This window comes from Megascapheus bottae, chromosome 12 (genome assembly GCF_031878675.1).
Source record: "Megascapheus bottae isolate mThoBot1 chromosome 12, mThoBot2.hap1, whole genome shotgun sequence".
NCBI lineage: Eukaryota > Metazoa > Chordata > Mammalia > Rodentia > Geomyidae > Megascapheus > Megascapheus bottae.
Window position 1 is genome coordinate 11120099 of NC_143520.1, and position 15994 is coordinate 11136092.

The 15994-nt window shown below is 37.5% G+C and overlaps 1 protein-coding gene across 2 annotated transcripts in view; it reads left to right on the forward strand.

The window, feature by feature from the left end:
• The window catches only part of Slc25a12 (solute carrier family 25 member 12), a 97542-nt gene that overhangs the window by 17062 nt on the left and 64486 nt on the right, over positions 1–15994 (forward strand). For both annotated transcript variants that reach the window (XM_090342636.1, XM_090342637.1), the window contains one exon: positions 9586–9728. In XM_090342636.1, coding sequence (XP_090198762.1) covers positions 9586–9728 — 143 coding nt within the window. The remainder of the gene's footprint in view (positions 1–9585; positions 9729–15994) is intronic.

The window sequence follows — 15994 nt, forward strand, 5'->3', positions numbered from 1 at the left end:
AGTGAAAGGGCATGCATTCCTGACTAAATTTGGCTTCTGTAGGAAGCATGAGCAGGAATGGTGCACAGCAAAGGGATTAGCTTTGCACATTCAGCTTGGTACATATCGTCCTCCTCTATTCCCATAATTCATTTTTCTGAATGAAAAATAATTCCATATGATATCTGCATTTGCCTAATTTTGTGACATTGTCATTTGAGTTACTGAAATTGAAAAGATTTTTTAGGATTTGAAAATGTTAGGTACTCTCAGAGTTGGAACAAGGTCATGGAGGAATAGTTCATTTGACTCCAGTTACAGCCTCACGTTGGCTAAGCTGAAATAGCTGTTTAGATTAGCCATAACTGATCTCCTGGTAAGCACAGGGATATTAAAAGCCAACCCTAAGAAACTGGTTTTAAGAGAAAAAAAGAGAATGTTAGCAGTTTTATGTTTGGGAAAACCGGGAAAATTCAACAAGCAAGGAGGCAATCTGGAAAGCTATTATTTTTCTGTTTCTAAGCATTTCACAGTGACTCTTTGATTATGCTTCTTTCAGTGTTTTTACCAGTTTAAAATACTTGGATAACCAAGATCTCATTTTTTTCTGTCTCACAACAGAACAACTATTTTGATTGTAATCTAGAGAAGCCTCATTCACCTTATGTTTTCCTTTGACATCAGTTTCTTGCTTTGTTGCCAATGTGGATCATGAGTTCCAGCTAGTTTCCTATCTCAGAATCCTGGGCAATCAGAACTAGAGCCAAGCTGCATTTTTCTTGCCCCCGAATTCCTAATGAGATAATGGCACAGAGATTTATAGACCATGTTGCTGACTCTCAATTTTAGTGTCTATCATGGCATTATTTCTAAGTTACTTGACATGATCTGTGTGTATTGATCTATCTTTTCAGTCATCCCCAGTGCTATCCATAGCATACAGTACATAGATTTATGATGAATAAATAATAGCATGCGAGATTAGATTTCAGCAGATTTTGGCTTGTTAAAGTCTGTTTCTAGAAATATTACCTCAGTTTTGATATGCATACTTGAAAAAAAACTTTTGCTTTTGTCACAGTGTGTGTGTGTATGAGTGTGTGTGTATATGTATAATAACTATTTGGCAGGTGTTGTTGACTCACATCTATAAAATCTTAGCTATTTAGGAGGTTTACCTCTGAAAATAGTGGTTTGAAGCCAGCTCAGGCAAAAAAGTTTGTGGAACTCTTATCTCCAATTAACCAGTAAAAGATGGAGGTAGAGGTATGACTCAAGTTGTAGAGTACCAGTCCTGAGTGAAAAAGCCAAGTGAAAGTACAAGCCCTGAGTTCAAGCTCTAGAAGGTGTGCATAAACATATATACAAACATTCACACACACAGTAACCAGTTTTTTTTAATTCATTGCACAATACGTTTTCTTTAATATTTAGAATATCTTTCATAAATCAGGAACACTGAAGGACCTTGACCTAAAGCAGTATAAACAGGTTCAATTTGTATCATTTAGACATTTTTCTTTTCTTTCTTTTTTTTTTTTTGCCAGTCCTGGGCTTGAGCTCAGGGCCTGAGCACTGTCCTTGGACTCTCTCAAGGCTAGAGCTCTACCACTTGAGCCTCAGCACCACTTCCGGCTTTTTTCTATGTATGTGGTAGCAAGGAATTGAACCCGGGTCTTCGTGCATGCTAGGCAAGCACTTTAACCACTAGGCCAAACTCCCGGCCCCTCATTTAGACATTTTTCAAAAGAAGTCTTTGTTTTTTCAGGTTATTGCATTTTCTTGTCTTTATTGTTGAAAAGTTAGAGTTGTATGTAAGTTCTTTATAAGATAGAATGATATACTTATCCTGGAATGTAGTTTCATATATTCTAAAGGTCACTTAAGGTTAACTTCTATAAATGCAAAGGAGTTACTACTACCTAGTTTATTACAGTCTGGTGAAGCCTGGCTATGTTGATCTGTTGGCTTCATAAGTAAAGCATTTTTAGTTGGCACAGTCTTCTCATTTGGAGGTACACAGAGTTCACTGTAATTACAACACAATCTTTTTGTGAAACCTTGTCATCTTTTAGAGGTAATAATTGTGATTAAATGTATGGGAATTCCAATTTCTTTTATTTTATTTCCCCAGTTTCAGAATGCTAAACACATGTGAACTGTACTATATATAAACTACATATAATTCACTGTATTATATGTAAGTGTCATTGTTTCTGGAAATGTCAAAGCTCTGTTCACTTTTGAGTTGGGTTTGAAAAAAGTTTAATGTAGGAAATAGAACCTATTTTTGTTCAGATACCGTCAGCTACTTTTTGTCAATGTCTTTCATGTGTCCTTGACTTCTTGCCCAACAGGGCTTTACAGCTACCTTCAAGACATTTTTGAAATGGCAAATGATTAACTCTAAAGTTATTTGGAAGAAGGAAGTCATACTTGATAATTTTCTTAAAGTCATTTTAGTTGAGCTTTGGAAGAATAAGAACAAAATAGGGATGATATTACACAACTTCTAAATTATTTGATAAATCTTTGCATAATGTTGATGTGGGAGGCTGAAAACTGAGTTACCTTGAGATCTGTCTCTTTGTCTCTAATACTTGTTTTCTATGTAGTCCTGGGTAGCCTGAAAGTTCTGTGTAGCCCATATCTCAAATGACTGATCCTCCTGTCTTTACCTGCCACATTCTGGGACTAGAGGCATGCACTTCTATACTTGGCTCCAGCTATTTTAAATTTAGGAAGTCTGTTTAAAAATACTCTTGCTGGGAGAAGTGGAGCTTGGCTCAAGGGTAGGGTGGTAGTCTTGAGCTGAAGAGCTCAGGAACAACACCCAGGCCCAGAGTTCAAACCCCATGACCCACAAAAAAAAAAAAAATCAGAAAAAAAATTACTCTTGCTAGATGCCATTGGCCCAGTGCCTGTAAGCCTAGCTACTCAGGAGGCTGAGATTTGAGGATCATGGTTTGCAGCCAGCCCAGGCAAAAAAGTCTTATCTCCAGTTAACCACCAGAAAACCAGAAGTGGTGCTGTGGCTCAAAGTAGTAGAGCACTAGCCTTAAGTAGAAGAGCTCAGGGACAATGCCCCAAGCCCTGAGTTCAAGCCCCAGGACCAACTAGAAGTAAACAAAAGTCTCATGGACTTTGCAGCTCCAGCTGACTTAGAGTGTCTGGCACTCAACAATGGTGCCTGGCAGTGGTTCATTTTTTTTTTTTTTTTTTTGCCAATCCTGAGCCTTGAGCTGAGGGCCTGAGCACTATCCTTGGGCTTTCTCAAGGCTAGAGCTCTACTACTTGAGCCACAGCACCATTTCTGGCTTTTTCTATGTATAGGTGGTACCGAGGAATCGAACCTGGGTCTTCGTGCATGCTAGGCAAGCACTCTACCAGTAGGCCAAACTCCTGGCCCCACAGTGGTTCATTCTTATTGTAAAAACTATTTAAAATATGTTGGGTTTAAACATATCACATCTGTTTATTTGATGCTACAGACTGAGCTCTGAGCCTCACATATGTTTAGCATATGTTCAGTCACTGAGCTATAACCTCAGACAATAAAGATTTGTTATTGTACAGGGATTGAACCAGGAACTGAACACAGGCAAGCTACTACTGAGCTATATCTACAGCCTTCATTACCAGTTTTTAATGTACCAGTTTTTCTGTTAGAAGAATTTTTAAAACATTTTACCTTTTTTTTTTTTTTTTTTCCGTGGGTCATGGGGTTTGAACTAGGCCTGGGCGCTGTCCCTGAGCTCTTCAGCTCAAGGCTACTGCCCTACTCTTGAGCCAAACCCTACTTCTGTTTTCTAGAGGTTAATTGGAGATAAGAGTCTCTGGTCCTTTTGTCCAGGACTGGCTTTGAACCTTGATCCTCCAATCTTAGCCTCCTGAGTAGTTAGGATTACAGGTGTGAGCCACTGCGCCAGGCAAAACATTTTACTTTTTATCTGACTACTGGTTGACTCTAGTTTTAGTTCAGTCCTCACTCTTTGTTTCTGTCCATTTAGGAAAAGGCTTACTGCCTTTGCTAAGTAATTGTCTTCAATTTAATGAATTAATTAGTTACCGTCTCTTGTAGAAGTCAAGTACTAACTCTATAGATAAGATTTAGAATTTTTGCCCCCTGAGCCAGGCACTCCATCTTTCAGTTAAAATCAAGTTAAAATAGACTGGGAGAATTGGGAAAACACTGGCAAAATACCTCAGGGCAAGTGGTTCTCTGGCTTCATTTATAACCTTAAACACTGGCAAAGCCTGTTTTCAGTTCATGTCAATAAAAGCATTTGTTTTCCTGTTAGCTGCTCTGGCCTTGGTAGGTATGCAAAGGCTACTCTATTTCCTGATAGTTTAAAAATTAAAAATGTGAAATACTTTCATTGTGTAGTTGCCCTGGTGATCAAATTCAGATAGTAGAGAATAAGCACCTCTTTGGCAAAAGTAGTAAACAGTTGATTGCTAAGTTTTATGAATAAAAATTCTGTAATGTTTTCATAATTCTTTCTTCATCATTTGCTAATTAAAGAAAGCATCACAGTTTTGAAGGAAAAAAAGCCAATGTCACCATAACCCCCACCTCATATTTATGTGTTGTATTTTGCTTTTGTTTAATTTTATTTATTTATTTTTTAGGAGTCAGGGGCAGGATTCCTTGTCAAAGAATCTGTTAGTTCATTCAAATTCGGATAGTTTATTCTGATAGTTTGGAGAATCATATAGTTCACTATGATGTAATATGCATGTGTGTGTAAACTTATTGCCAGATTGTTTTAATTATTAAGTTGTTATACGAATTTACAATTTCGTAAGTCAGGTTATGAGTACCATGCTTTTTTTTTTTTTCCTGTGGGTCATGGGCTTGAACTTGAACTCTGGGCCTGGGTACTGTCACTGAGCTCTTCAGCTCAAGGCTACCACCCTACCCTTGAGCCAAGCCCCACTTCCTGTTTTCTAGCGGTTAATTGGAGATAAGAGTTTCAGGTCCTTATGTGCCTCCACTACTTTGAACCTTGATCCTCAGATCTCAGTCTCTTGAGTAGCTAGGATTACAGGCATGAGCCACTGTGCCTGGCTCTTCTTGATCAGTATTACCTTTTCAAATTATTATTATTATTATTATTATTTTTTTGCCAGTCCTGGGCTTGAGCAATGTCCTTGGACTTTCTCAAGGCTAGAGCTCTACGGCTTGAGCCTCAGCACCACTTCTGGCTTTTTTTCTATGTATGTGGTACCAAGGAATCGAACCCGGGTCTTCATGCATGCTAGGCAAGCACTTTAACCACTAGGCCAAACTCCCAGCCCCTCAAATTATTTTTTTAGAGAGCCAAATTTGAAAAAAATGAGATGTTCATAGTAGTATAATTGCTAATAATGGAAAAAGGATGGATAAGAATTTCATACACACATTTGGTTGTATATATTTGTATAAAAATACTAATTTATGCATAAAACACTGCAATTTCTCCTACTAAAGTTACCAAGAAAAAAAGAAACAAAAAATATTATTTATTTTGCCAGTCTTGGAGCTTGAATTCTGGGCCTAGTCACTGTCCCTGAGCTTCTTTTGCTCAAGGTGAGCACTCTATCATTTGAGCTACAGCATTTATATGGCTTTTTTTTTTAGTAGTTTATTGGAGATTAAAATCGCGTGCAATTTCCTGTCTGGGCTGGCTTTGAACTGCAATCCTTATATCTTAGCTTCCTGAGAAGCCAGAATTATGAGTCTGAGCCACAGTAGGCTATTTCTACATGTGTTCACATTTTATTTTAGATTAAAATAATCTCTCTCCTTTTGTAGTTGAAAAAGGGCGTTTTTCCTTTTTCCTGCTTCTCCAGCCCTATTCCATATGTCCTTAGAATGAATCAGTACTTTGTGGTTCCCAGAGTATACTCTCTTAACATTGTTTCGTTTTGGGCACTCATGTTCTAGTTAGTGGTTGATTCCTTAGCTCCCTCTCTTCTATTTTTAGATTTATTTGTATTGATTGTCCTATCCAGTTCTGGTGATCTCCCTGATTACGATGCCTATCTCCATTCTTGCCTATCCATAATAGATTCTGGCTTGCAGAATAAATTTATTTACTTTACCATTCAAATTCTCCACTATTTGATTTCACATTGCCTTTTTATATAGGTGGACATTCCTAATTCAAAAATTCAAAGCTGAAATACACCATAATCCAAGATTTTGAGTGCTGACATGATGCTGGAAGTGGAAAATTCTACCTCTGATCTTACATGATAGATCACAGCCAAAACATAGTTAAAACCTGGCATTTTTGTGGTAGAACGTGATTAACTATTTCATTCATTGAAAGAGGAAGAAAAGAAGCCATTGACAGAAATTGTGTAGATTCTACTTATTAGTATCTTGCAATTTCATTTGCCTTTTCTTTGTTCTGTGTTCCTTGCCTTTTCTTCTGCAACATAAAGGATTATTTTATCTTCATAATACAGATGTATAAAGTATTTAGAGACCTGGGAAGATGGTAGAATTGTTTGAAAACTAATAGTGTTTTAATGCTAGATCTAGATTGAAACCTAAGACTGCTTCTGGAACAGCTTTGGTCGAGTACATGATTCACTTGGTTTTGTTCTTTCTTGGGTGCTTTTCATATCATTAGCAAGTAAAAAAAAGTCCAACTTGGACTCCTTTTTGTTCAGGTAGGCATAAAACTTGCCATGGTAGCGTTTATACTTTACAGAATAAGACAAAGGAAACATTTCTGGTTTAATTCCAGCTGAAAGAGCAGGTAGCTTGGTTTAGTTAGATTCACTGACATTTGAAATACTAACCAAAAAGTAAGCCAACATTTGTTCTGACCCTTTTTTCCCATCTCCCTTTCTGGAAGTAACTGTTTGTAAACACCCCCCTCTTTTTTTTTTTTTGAATATTTCTATATTCTATATTATTTTTTGTTGGTCTTTTACTTTGTATTTATTTATTTATTTATTTATTTATTTATTTATTTATTTATTTATTTATTGCCAGTCCTGGGCTTAAACTCAGGGCTTGAGCACTGTCCTTGGATTTTTCTCAAGGCTAGAGCTCTACTACTTGAGCCTCAGCACCACTTCCGGCTTTTTTTCTAAGTATGTGGTACCAAGGACTCGAACCCAGGTCTTCGTGCATGCTAGGCAAGCACTCTACCACTGGGCCAAACTCCCGGCCCTATTTTTTATTTTTTTAACCAGTCCTGCGGTTTGAACTCAGGGACTGGGCACTGTCCTTGGACACTTTGCACAAGGCTAATGCCCTGCCACTTGAGCCACAGAGATCACTTCTGGCTTTTTCTGAGTATGTGCTACCGAGGAATTGAACCCAGGGCTTCCTGCATGCTAGACAAGCACTCTACCACTAGGCCAAACTCCTGGCCCAAATTTAGCTTTTTTATGATACTTTCTTCCCCATTTTCTCCTTCTATTCCTTTCAATATATTGATATTAACTAAATTTATAAATTAATTTTATTAATACTGTAAAGTAACATTTACAGTGACCTTTAAATGTATTTATTATGAGTAAACATTAATGTAAATGTTTACATTAGTTTGCTATCAATACCAGTTCATACCTTTTAATATTTTCATACAACAAAATAGTTTCATAGAATGTTTGATATCTCTCTTTGACACCCTCTCTCTGTTCAAATTCTCCTATAACTTCCTGAGAAATGGTACATGAAGGCAGAAAAAATATTGAGCACATGGATAACTCAGAGTACCATTAACATAACCTTACATTTGAATGAAAGTTGAGAGTTGTAGTGAGAAATAAATTTCTCTCAGAATTTTCCAGGTCCTACTCCATTGGCTTCAAATGACTAGTGGTTGCTGTTGAGGAACACAATACCCTTGAATCTTGAAGGTTTTTTTGTTCTTTTTTTTTAGTTATTATTGTGACCTGCTGCTTCTAAAAACTTTGGATTTTTCTCTTTGAACACCTTCTGATGTTCTGCAGTTTTGAGCTAGGCCTTGGTGTGGATCTTCGTTGGCTTTAGTATTTTGTATTAGATACTTAGTGAGCTTTTCCATTCTACAATTTTGGGGAAATTTTCTGATTTTTTTGTTGTTGTTATTGTTGGTTGTGGGGCTTGTATTCAGGTCTGGGCACTATCACTGAGCCTCTCTGTGCTCAACGTTAGCACTCTACCACTTGAGCCACTGCACCACTTCTGTTTTTTGCATGGTTAATTGGAGATAGAGTCTCACAGGGAATTTTCTCTCCTGCCTAGATTTGAACCACAATCCTCAGATCTCAGCTTCCTGGGTAGCTAGGATTACAGGTGTGAGCCACAGGCACCCCACTACTGATGTTACTTTTATTGACTGACGAAGGTAATTAGATTAACCTCCAGAGAAGGTTTTGAAGTGTTGATATTTGGTCACACAATAATTCATTGAACCTTTAAAATAATGAGACACTTCTCTAATAGGCAAATGGTATTACTTTGTAAAAATATGAAAATATTTTGACAAAGGAGTATATTTAAATTTGTTTTGCCCTGCCACTGGAACTGGGAACATATGGAAGGTTTTGATTTTTTTTTAAATACTACTTTTCTCATTTTTATTTGTTTTGCTTCTAAGATTGGCAGGTCATATCCACTGTTCCTCTGTTCTCAGTCTAATAGACAGAGAGCCTCTGGGAATCTACAGAGGCTCTTCTCTCAACTATCAGGTCCTGGAGTCCCTTTTACTTTTTCTGGTCTTTCACTGATGTCTTTTATATTTGGACTATTGTATGTTAAGTATTTATTTGTGTATTATATTTATTTATTTTTGCCAGTCCTGGGGCTTGAACTCAGGGCCTGAGCATTGTTCTTGGGCATTCTCAAGGCTAGCCCTCTACCACTTTTGCCAAAGCACAACTACAGGCTTTTTCTGTGTATGTGGTACTGAAGAATTGAACACAGGGCTTTGTGCATGCTAGGCAAGCACTCTACCACTAAGCCATGTTCCTGATCAATATTTAATATTTATTGAGATAAAACACACACACAACAAAATTCCTAATGAGTATTTTTGTCATTTTGTTTGTACATTTAGAATGCTTTTTGACCATCACCATTATCTAAGTCAAGAACATTGTCATTATCCCCAAAGAGAAGCCATCTATACTCATTGAGCTGAAGCTGTTAACAATCTATACTTTTTGTATCTGGCTCATTTTATTTAGCATGTTTTCATAGTTGGTTAATGTAATATGCATCAGTATTTACAGTATTTTTAAATTGGTCTCTGGATGTTTGATTTTTCACTAGGGAAAAACTGCACTCATTATTTGTACATTGATTTTAATGCTGGTTTTTAATTTACTTTTTTTTTGTTTTGGCTACTCTTGGGGCTTGAACTCAGGGCCTGGGCACTGTCTTTGGGTTTTCTCAAAGGCTAGTGCTCTACCATTTGAACCACAGGGCCATTTATGGCTTTTTCTGTGTATGTGGTACTGAGGAATTAACCCCGGTCTTCCTGCATGCTAGGCAAGTGCTCTATCACTAAGCCACACTCCTGGCCCTTAATTTACTTTTTTGCATAAAAGTTGTTGCCTATAAAAAACATTGAGTAATTCAAAATTTTCAATGTACATTATTTACTTACGTTTTAGTATGCCAGTGCTGAGGTCGATGGAGAACATTACATGACGCCGGAAGACTTTGTCCAGCGCTATCTTGGTCTGTATAATGATCCAAATAGCAATCCAAAGATTGTACAGCTTTTGGCAGGAGTAGCTGATCAAACCAAGGATGGGTAAGAACCTTTATACAATTTCTGGAAACTAATGATCTAAAATAGTTTATTAAGAATTAAAACCTATAAGCTTTATCTGTATCTAGCTTTTGAATATTGTCAAATAATATCTTTAAAGTTTATAAAAATTGTATTACCCTCATTTTCAAGAATACTGACCTCTTTTTTTTTTTTTGGTGCCTCGTGGGGCTTGAACTCTGCCTGGGCGCTGTCCCTAAGTTCTTCAGCTCAAGGCTACCACCCTACCCTTGAGCCAAGCCCCACTTGGAGATAAGAGTCTCAGGTCCTTTTGTGCCCGGGCTAGCTTTGAACTTTGATCCTCAGATCTCAACCTCCTGAGTAGCTAGGATGACAGATGTAAGCCACAGTGCCTGGCTCTGACCCACTTTTTGAAGGAAAAAAAAAAACGAGAAAAATCATGTTTTGTATGAGTAATTAATTTAAGCAGGGATAGATTCCAGACCACTAAGTATATTTCTTAACATTCATTTATTTGATAAATATTAAATACTATGTTTCATTCACTGTTCTTAATGCTAAACTATAACAGTGATTAAACTACGGCAGTAAAAAAATAGAAAAGTATATAGCATATTAGGAGGTTGTGATATGAAGAGTTTAGGATGTGGTATTCATTTATATGTTCACTTATTTATTTGATACACATATTAAAAACTACCATTTATCAGGCATTATTGAGCCTTATAAATACAAATATAAATAAAATGAAGTTTCTGGCCTTAAGAAACTCATAGCTAATTGACAAAGATAAGTAAATGAAAACAAACAAGAAGATAATACATCTTGAGCGGTGTGTAGGAACTGCAGAAGGCATCCAAGAAACCTTCATTAGCTATGATGGCACAGAAGAAGTGATGTGAGTGAAATCTCTCAAAAAGAATATATGCTTACTGGTAATTAGATAAGTATGGATGATTCCAGAGAAGAAAACAGGAGGGTGTGCACAGGCACGTATGTGTGTTTAAGAGCAGCAGTGGGGAAATTGTGTAGTAAGCACTGTGGTATGGCTGTGAAATAGCTTTGTTGCCTTGGGAAATACAATAGGAGTGAAGTTGGGGAATCTTATATGACCTTATATAAGAGTCTCAGGTCCTTTTGTGCCTGGACTGGCTTTGACCCTTGATCCTTAGATCTCATCCTCCTGAGTAGTAGGATGACAGGCATGAGCCATTGTGCCTTGCCCAGCTAAGATTTTTTAATGCAACAGACTCAAAGGCTCTGATATTGTGGACTTAGTTAAAGAAGTCAAATTTTCTTTATTTAATGGGAAAATAAGGCCCAGAGTAACATCAAATAAATTTTCTTAATTTTTAGATCATTTTTGTTAGTAAAATAGAACCTGAGACCTTGTATTTTCTCAGCAAGTGCGTTACCATTTGATTTAACTCCCTAGCTCAAAGGGAATATAGTGATATTAGCTTTCACAATTATTAGAAAAAGCATACATTCTCTTTTTTTTCTATCTTTCTATGTGTGGACAGTGATAAAAGGTTAAAATAAAGTTGGAAGTTTTATTCTACCCCCAAGATACATTTCTTAGTTCTTAGTTTTTGATGGCAAGTCCTATAGATGTGTAATTTGAAATGACAACAGATAGCATAGCTAATAATGAATGACCCATAACCAAATCAAAGTGAGAGAGTTATTTGGTTAAGATCATGGGGAAAACTAGGTTTAGTAGTGGTCAGTATTCTGTTCTTCTGGACATAGATTTATTGTACATATTAAACTTCTCGGCATACAAACTGTTTTGCTTCTTCCTCCCTGTTTCCTAACTCTCAGTAGATGGTGAAATCAGGACTGCCTTGGTACCAGTGCTTGCTATGGAGAGCCATGTGAAAGTACCCTTGCATGATATAAATAGCCTGGTAGATTGTCAAAAAGTAAAAGCCATTAGTCAAGTATTATTGTTGGAATTGTGGTTTAAACTTTGAAAATTCTGGTTGTATAATGCTTTTATGTATTAAATGCAGACCTCAAAGACTGAGTCTGTGATCTGATGTGAAATATTTGGACAGTTGCTTCTAGAATAGTAGTTTCTATATTTAATCTTAGCCAGAATTTCATCTGGAGGCTCTTACTCTTCTGTAATGTGAAATATTAGTTTTTTTCTTGTACTTTTATTATTATTACTATTATTATTATGTTTTGCCAGTCATGGGGCTTGAAATCAGGGCCTGAGCACTGTCCTTGGACTTTTCTTAAGGCTAGAGCTCTACCACTTGAGCCACAGCACTACTTCTTCATGCATGCTAGGCAAGCACTCTACCACTAGGAAAAACTCCTGGCCCCTCTTCTTATATTTAAAAAGAAGTGTTTCCTTTGATATACCATGTGCATAGAGAAGGATTTTTTAATGCAGAAATATTGACTGATTTAAAAATACAAAGTTAATCTATTAGTGTTTTGGTATTTTATTAGTTTGCATTCTGTTAAGGGGCTTAGTAGGATTTTTTTTGGTCAGTTGTGGGGACAGTACTCAGGCCTGACCACTGTCCTTGGGCTTTCTCAAGGCTAGAATTCTACCACTTGAGCCACAGTACCACTTCTGGCTTTTTGCTATGTATATGGTACCGAGGAATCGAGCCTGGGTCTTTATGCCTGCTGGGCAAGCTCTCTTACCACTAGGCCAAACTCCTGGCCAAGAAATTTGTTTTTTAATGACCACCACATTCACAGAATATCTTATTTCCCAGTTGAGTATGTACATAGTAAACTCTATAGATTTTGCAACCTATGCAAACCTCAAATCTCAGGACTAAATGGTGGTAAATAATTGGTGAGGTACTTTCTGCTTAGCTCCAGGGGCTGCTAGTGCTACCTGGAACCAGAGACCTCTGGTTACTCAAACTTGCCATTTATTAAGAGATACCCCCAAACCTGGAAATTTATATGTGAAATCTTAGGATTTCCTGGTGTTGGCAATTAATGAAAATGAAAAAAACAACAAAAGAACCTGTTTTCAGCCAGATGTTGGTGGCTTCCTACCTGTAAGCCTCGCTACTTGGCAGGCTAAGATCACTGGTATTGTTGTTTAGCCTACCCAAGGCAGACAAAAGTCTGTGAAATGGTTTCTATGCAGTGGTATGTGCCTGTTGTCTTAGCTACCCTAACACCTAATATAGGTGAACTGCACCCAGGCATATACGGAAGTGAGGCCCTATCACCAAAAACGAAGGCTGGATAGCAAACTTGCAAGCTAGTATAAAGCCTTGACTTTAAATTCCCATACCAACAAAACACAAACAAACAAAAAATCAGGGCTGGAGGCCTGGCTTAATGATAAAAGCACCTGTAAAGGAAATTTGAGGGTCTGAGTTCAAACCTCAGCACTGAAAAGACACACACATACACACACCCCAACACACCAACACATACCAGAACATAGTGAGCCAACTTCAGTCTGTCAACAGTTTATGATCTCTGCTCATTAAGGAACCAGCCTTTTCTTATAAATGCAGGTTTTATTACTTGAGTAGGAAACATGTTTTAAGGCTATATATTGGCATTTTAGAGTAGCTTTAGTTATAATATCTAATTTTGGGGAGTGTTTTGGAAAAAACACAAATGTTATAGGTTTGTTTTCTACCTATAGTCACCACAGGTATTTTATTTTATTTTTAAATTTTATTTATTTATTTATTTATTTATTTATTTATTTGCCAGTCCTGGGCTTGAGCTCAGGGCCTGAGCACTGGCCTTGGACTTTCTCAAGGCTAGAGCTCTACCACTTGAGCCAAGCACCACTTCCAGCTTTTTTCTATGTATGTGGTACCAAGGAATCGAACCTGAGTCTTCATGCGTGCTAGGCAAGCACCCTACCACTAGGCCAAACTCTCCCTAAATTTTACTTTATTTTTTATTTATTTTTTAAAAGAATTTATTAACGATTTTTACATCATATTTTAAATGACAAGTTTAACATACAAGTGTTCAAGGAGGGAATCTCTATTTACAATCACTGGGACTTAGTATTTAGAACTTAATCACAATTAGGCTAAGGGTTTGTATGTCATAGAAACATATCAATTTATGAAATAAAACACTATGTCTATAGAGTCATAGGTTTTTATGTCTATATAGTTATGTTTATATTTCCATTACCATGTCCATAGCTTTGGGTATGTAGTTATTGAGTCCTTGCTCTTGTACTCTTTGGATTTAATAGCCACATATTAAGGATACCATGCGCTTTTTGATCCTTAGGTCTTGACTTGTCTCACTCAACATGATTTGCTCTAGATTCATCCACTTCCCTGTGAATGCCAGTATTTTATTTTTATTTTTTTTGTGCCAGTCCTAGGCTTGAGCTCAGGGCCTGAGCATTGTCCTTGGACTTTCTCAAGGTGAGAGCTCTATCACCTGAGCCTCAGCACCACTTCTGGCATTTTTTCTATGTATGTGGTACCGAGGAATTGAACCCGGGTCTTTGTGCATGCTAGGCAAGCACTCTACCACCAGGCCAAACTCCCGGCCCTGAATGCCATTATTTTATCTTGTCTGTTGGCTATGTAGAATTCCATTGTGTATATATACCACATTTTCTGTATCCATTCATCTGCAGTAGGCCATCTGGATTTTTCCATCGCCTGGCTATTGTGAATAGTGCAGACATGAACATAGCTGAGCAGGTGTCCTTATAATATCTTGGGTCATGATGTTCAGGATAGATGCCCAGAAGTGGTATGGCGGGATCGTAGGGAAGGTCTATTTTCAGTTCTTTAAGAAACCTCCACACTGCTTTCCAGAGTGGCTGAACTAGTCTGCATTCCCACCAGCAATGTAGTAGGGTTCCTTTTTCTCCACAATCTGCCAGCAACTGTCATTGTCTGAGTTCAAAATCTTGGCCATTCTTGTTGGGGAAAGGTGGTATCGTAGAGTTGTTTTTATTTGCATTTCCTTTACGACCATAGATGATGAACATTTTCTCATATGATTTTCTGTCATTTTAATCTCTTCTTCTGATAAATCTCTCTTTAGTTCCCTTGCCCTTTTAGGGAATGGTTTATTGGGTTTTGGGGGGACTAGTTTCTTGAGTTCCTTGTAGCTACTGGATATTAAGCATGTCAGATGTGTTGTTGGTGAATATCTTTTCCCATTTACTTTATTTTTTTGTGCCAGTCCTGGGGCTTGAACTCAGGGCCTGGACACTGTCCTTGGGCTTTCTCAAGGCTTTAGCTCTACCACTTGAGCCAGATCACCCCTTCCCACTTTTTCTATGTATATGGTACAGAGGAATCGAACCTGTGTCTTCATGTATGGTAGGCAAGCACTGTACCACTAGGCCAAACTCCCGGTCCCAGAACAGGTCTTTTAAAAAATGGTTTTACAATTCCTTTTATAATCAAAATGAATAATGCTAGTAACTCATCATTATAAAAATATCAAACATCTAAAAAATAGGTAGGAAGTGGCACTGTTTGTATTATATATTCTCACACCTCTGAAAGACCATATGTTCAGATTTAATTCAAAGCTAAAACCATGTTACTCATTGCTTTTCTTCCCCCCTTCTCTTCTTCTTTCCTTCCTGTCTTTTTCTTTCTTCCTCTTTTTCTTTCTTTATTTTCCTTCATTTCTCACCCTCTCCTCATCTCTCCTTTTCTTTGTTTTTGTTACTGGGAATGCAATCCATGACTGCATTCATGCTTAGCGTATGGCCTACCATTGATCTATACCCAAGTCCATCCATTGTTTTTAGGAATGTGTGGATGGTAATGATAATATCTGATATGTTGAAATTTTATTTGGTTTTCCTTCCCTAAATTTATTTATTTTTGCTGGTTCTTTTGCTGGGGTTGAACTCAGGTCCTGATCTCTGTCCCTGAGCCTCTCTGTGCTCAAGCCTAACGCTCTACCACTTGAGCCACAGCAACTCTTCTAACATTTTCTGAGTAGTTTATTCGAGATAAAAAGTCTATGGACTGTCCTGCCTGGACTGACTTTGAACCGTGATTCTCAGAACTCAGCCTCTTGAGTAGCTGGCATGTGCTACTAGCATCTAGCTTTTCCCTAAAATTTGTGTCCTGAGTGATAACTATGTGTTTTTGGCAGTGCATCAGTGCCAATCATAATGGATAAATAATTTTGGTTAGGGAATTTTTCCTTCAAGCATTCACAAGTCTCTTGAGCACTGCTGGGAATCTGGGATGTTTCTTTGAGGAAATGATACTCCACTGAGTGGTGCAAATTACATGAGCAAAACACTGGAGTTTGTGGGGTTATTCAAAGGAGCATGAATCGCT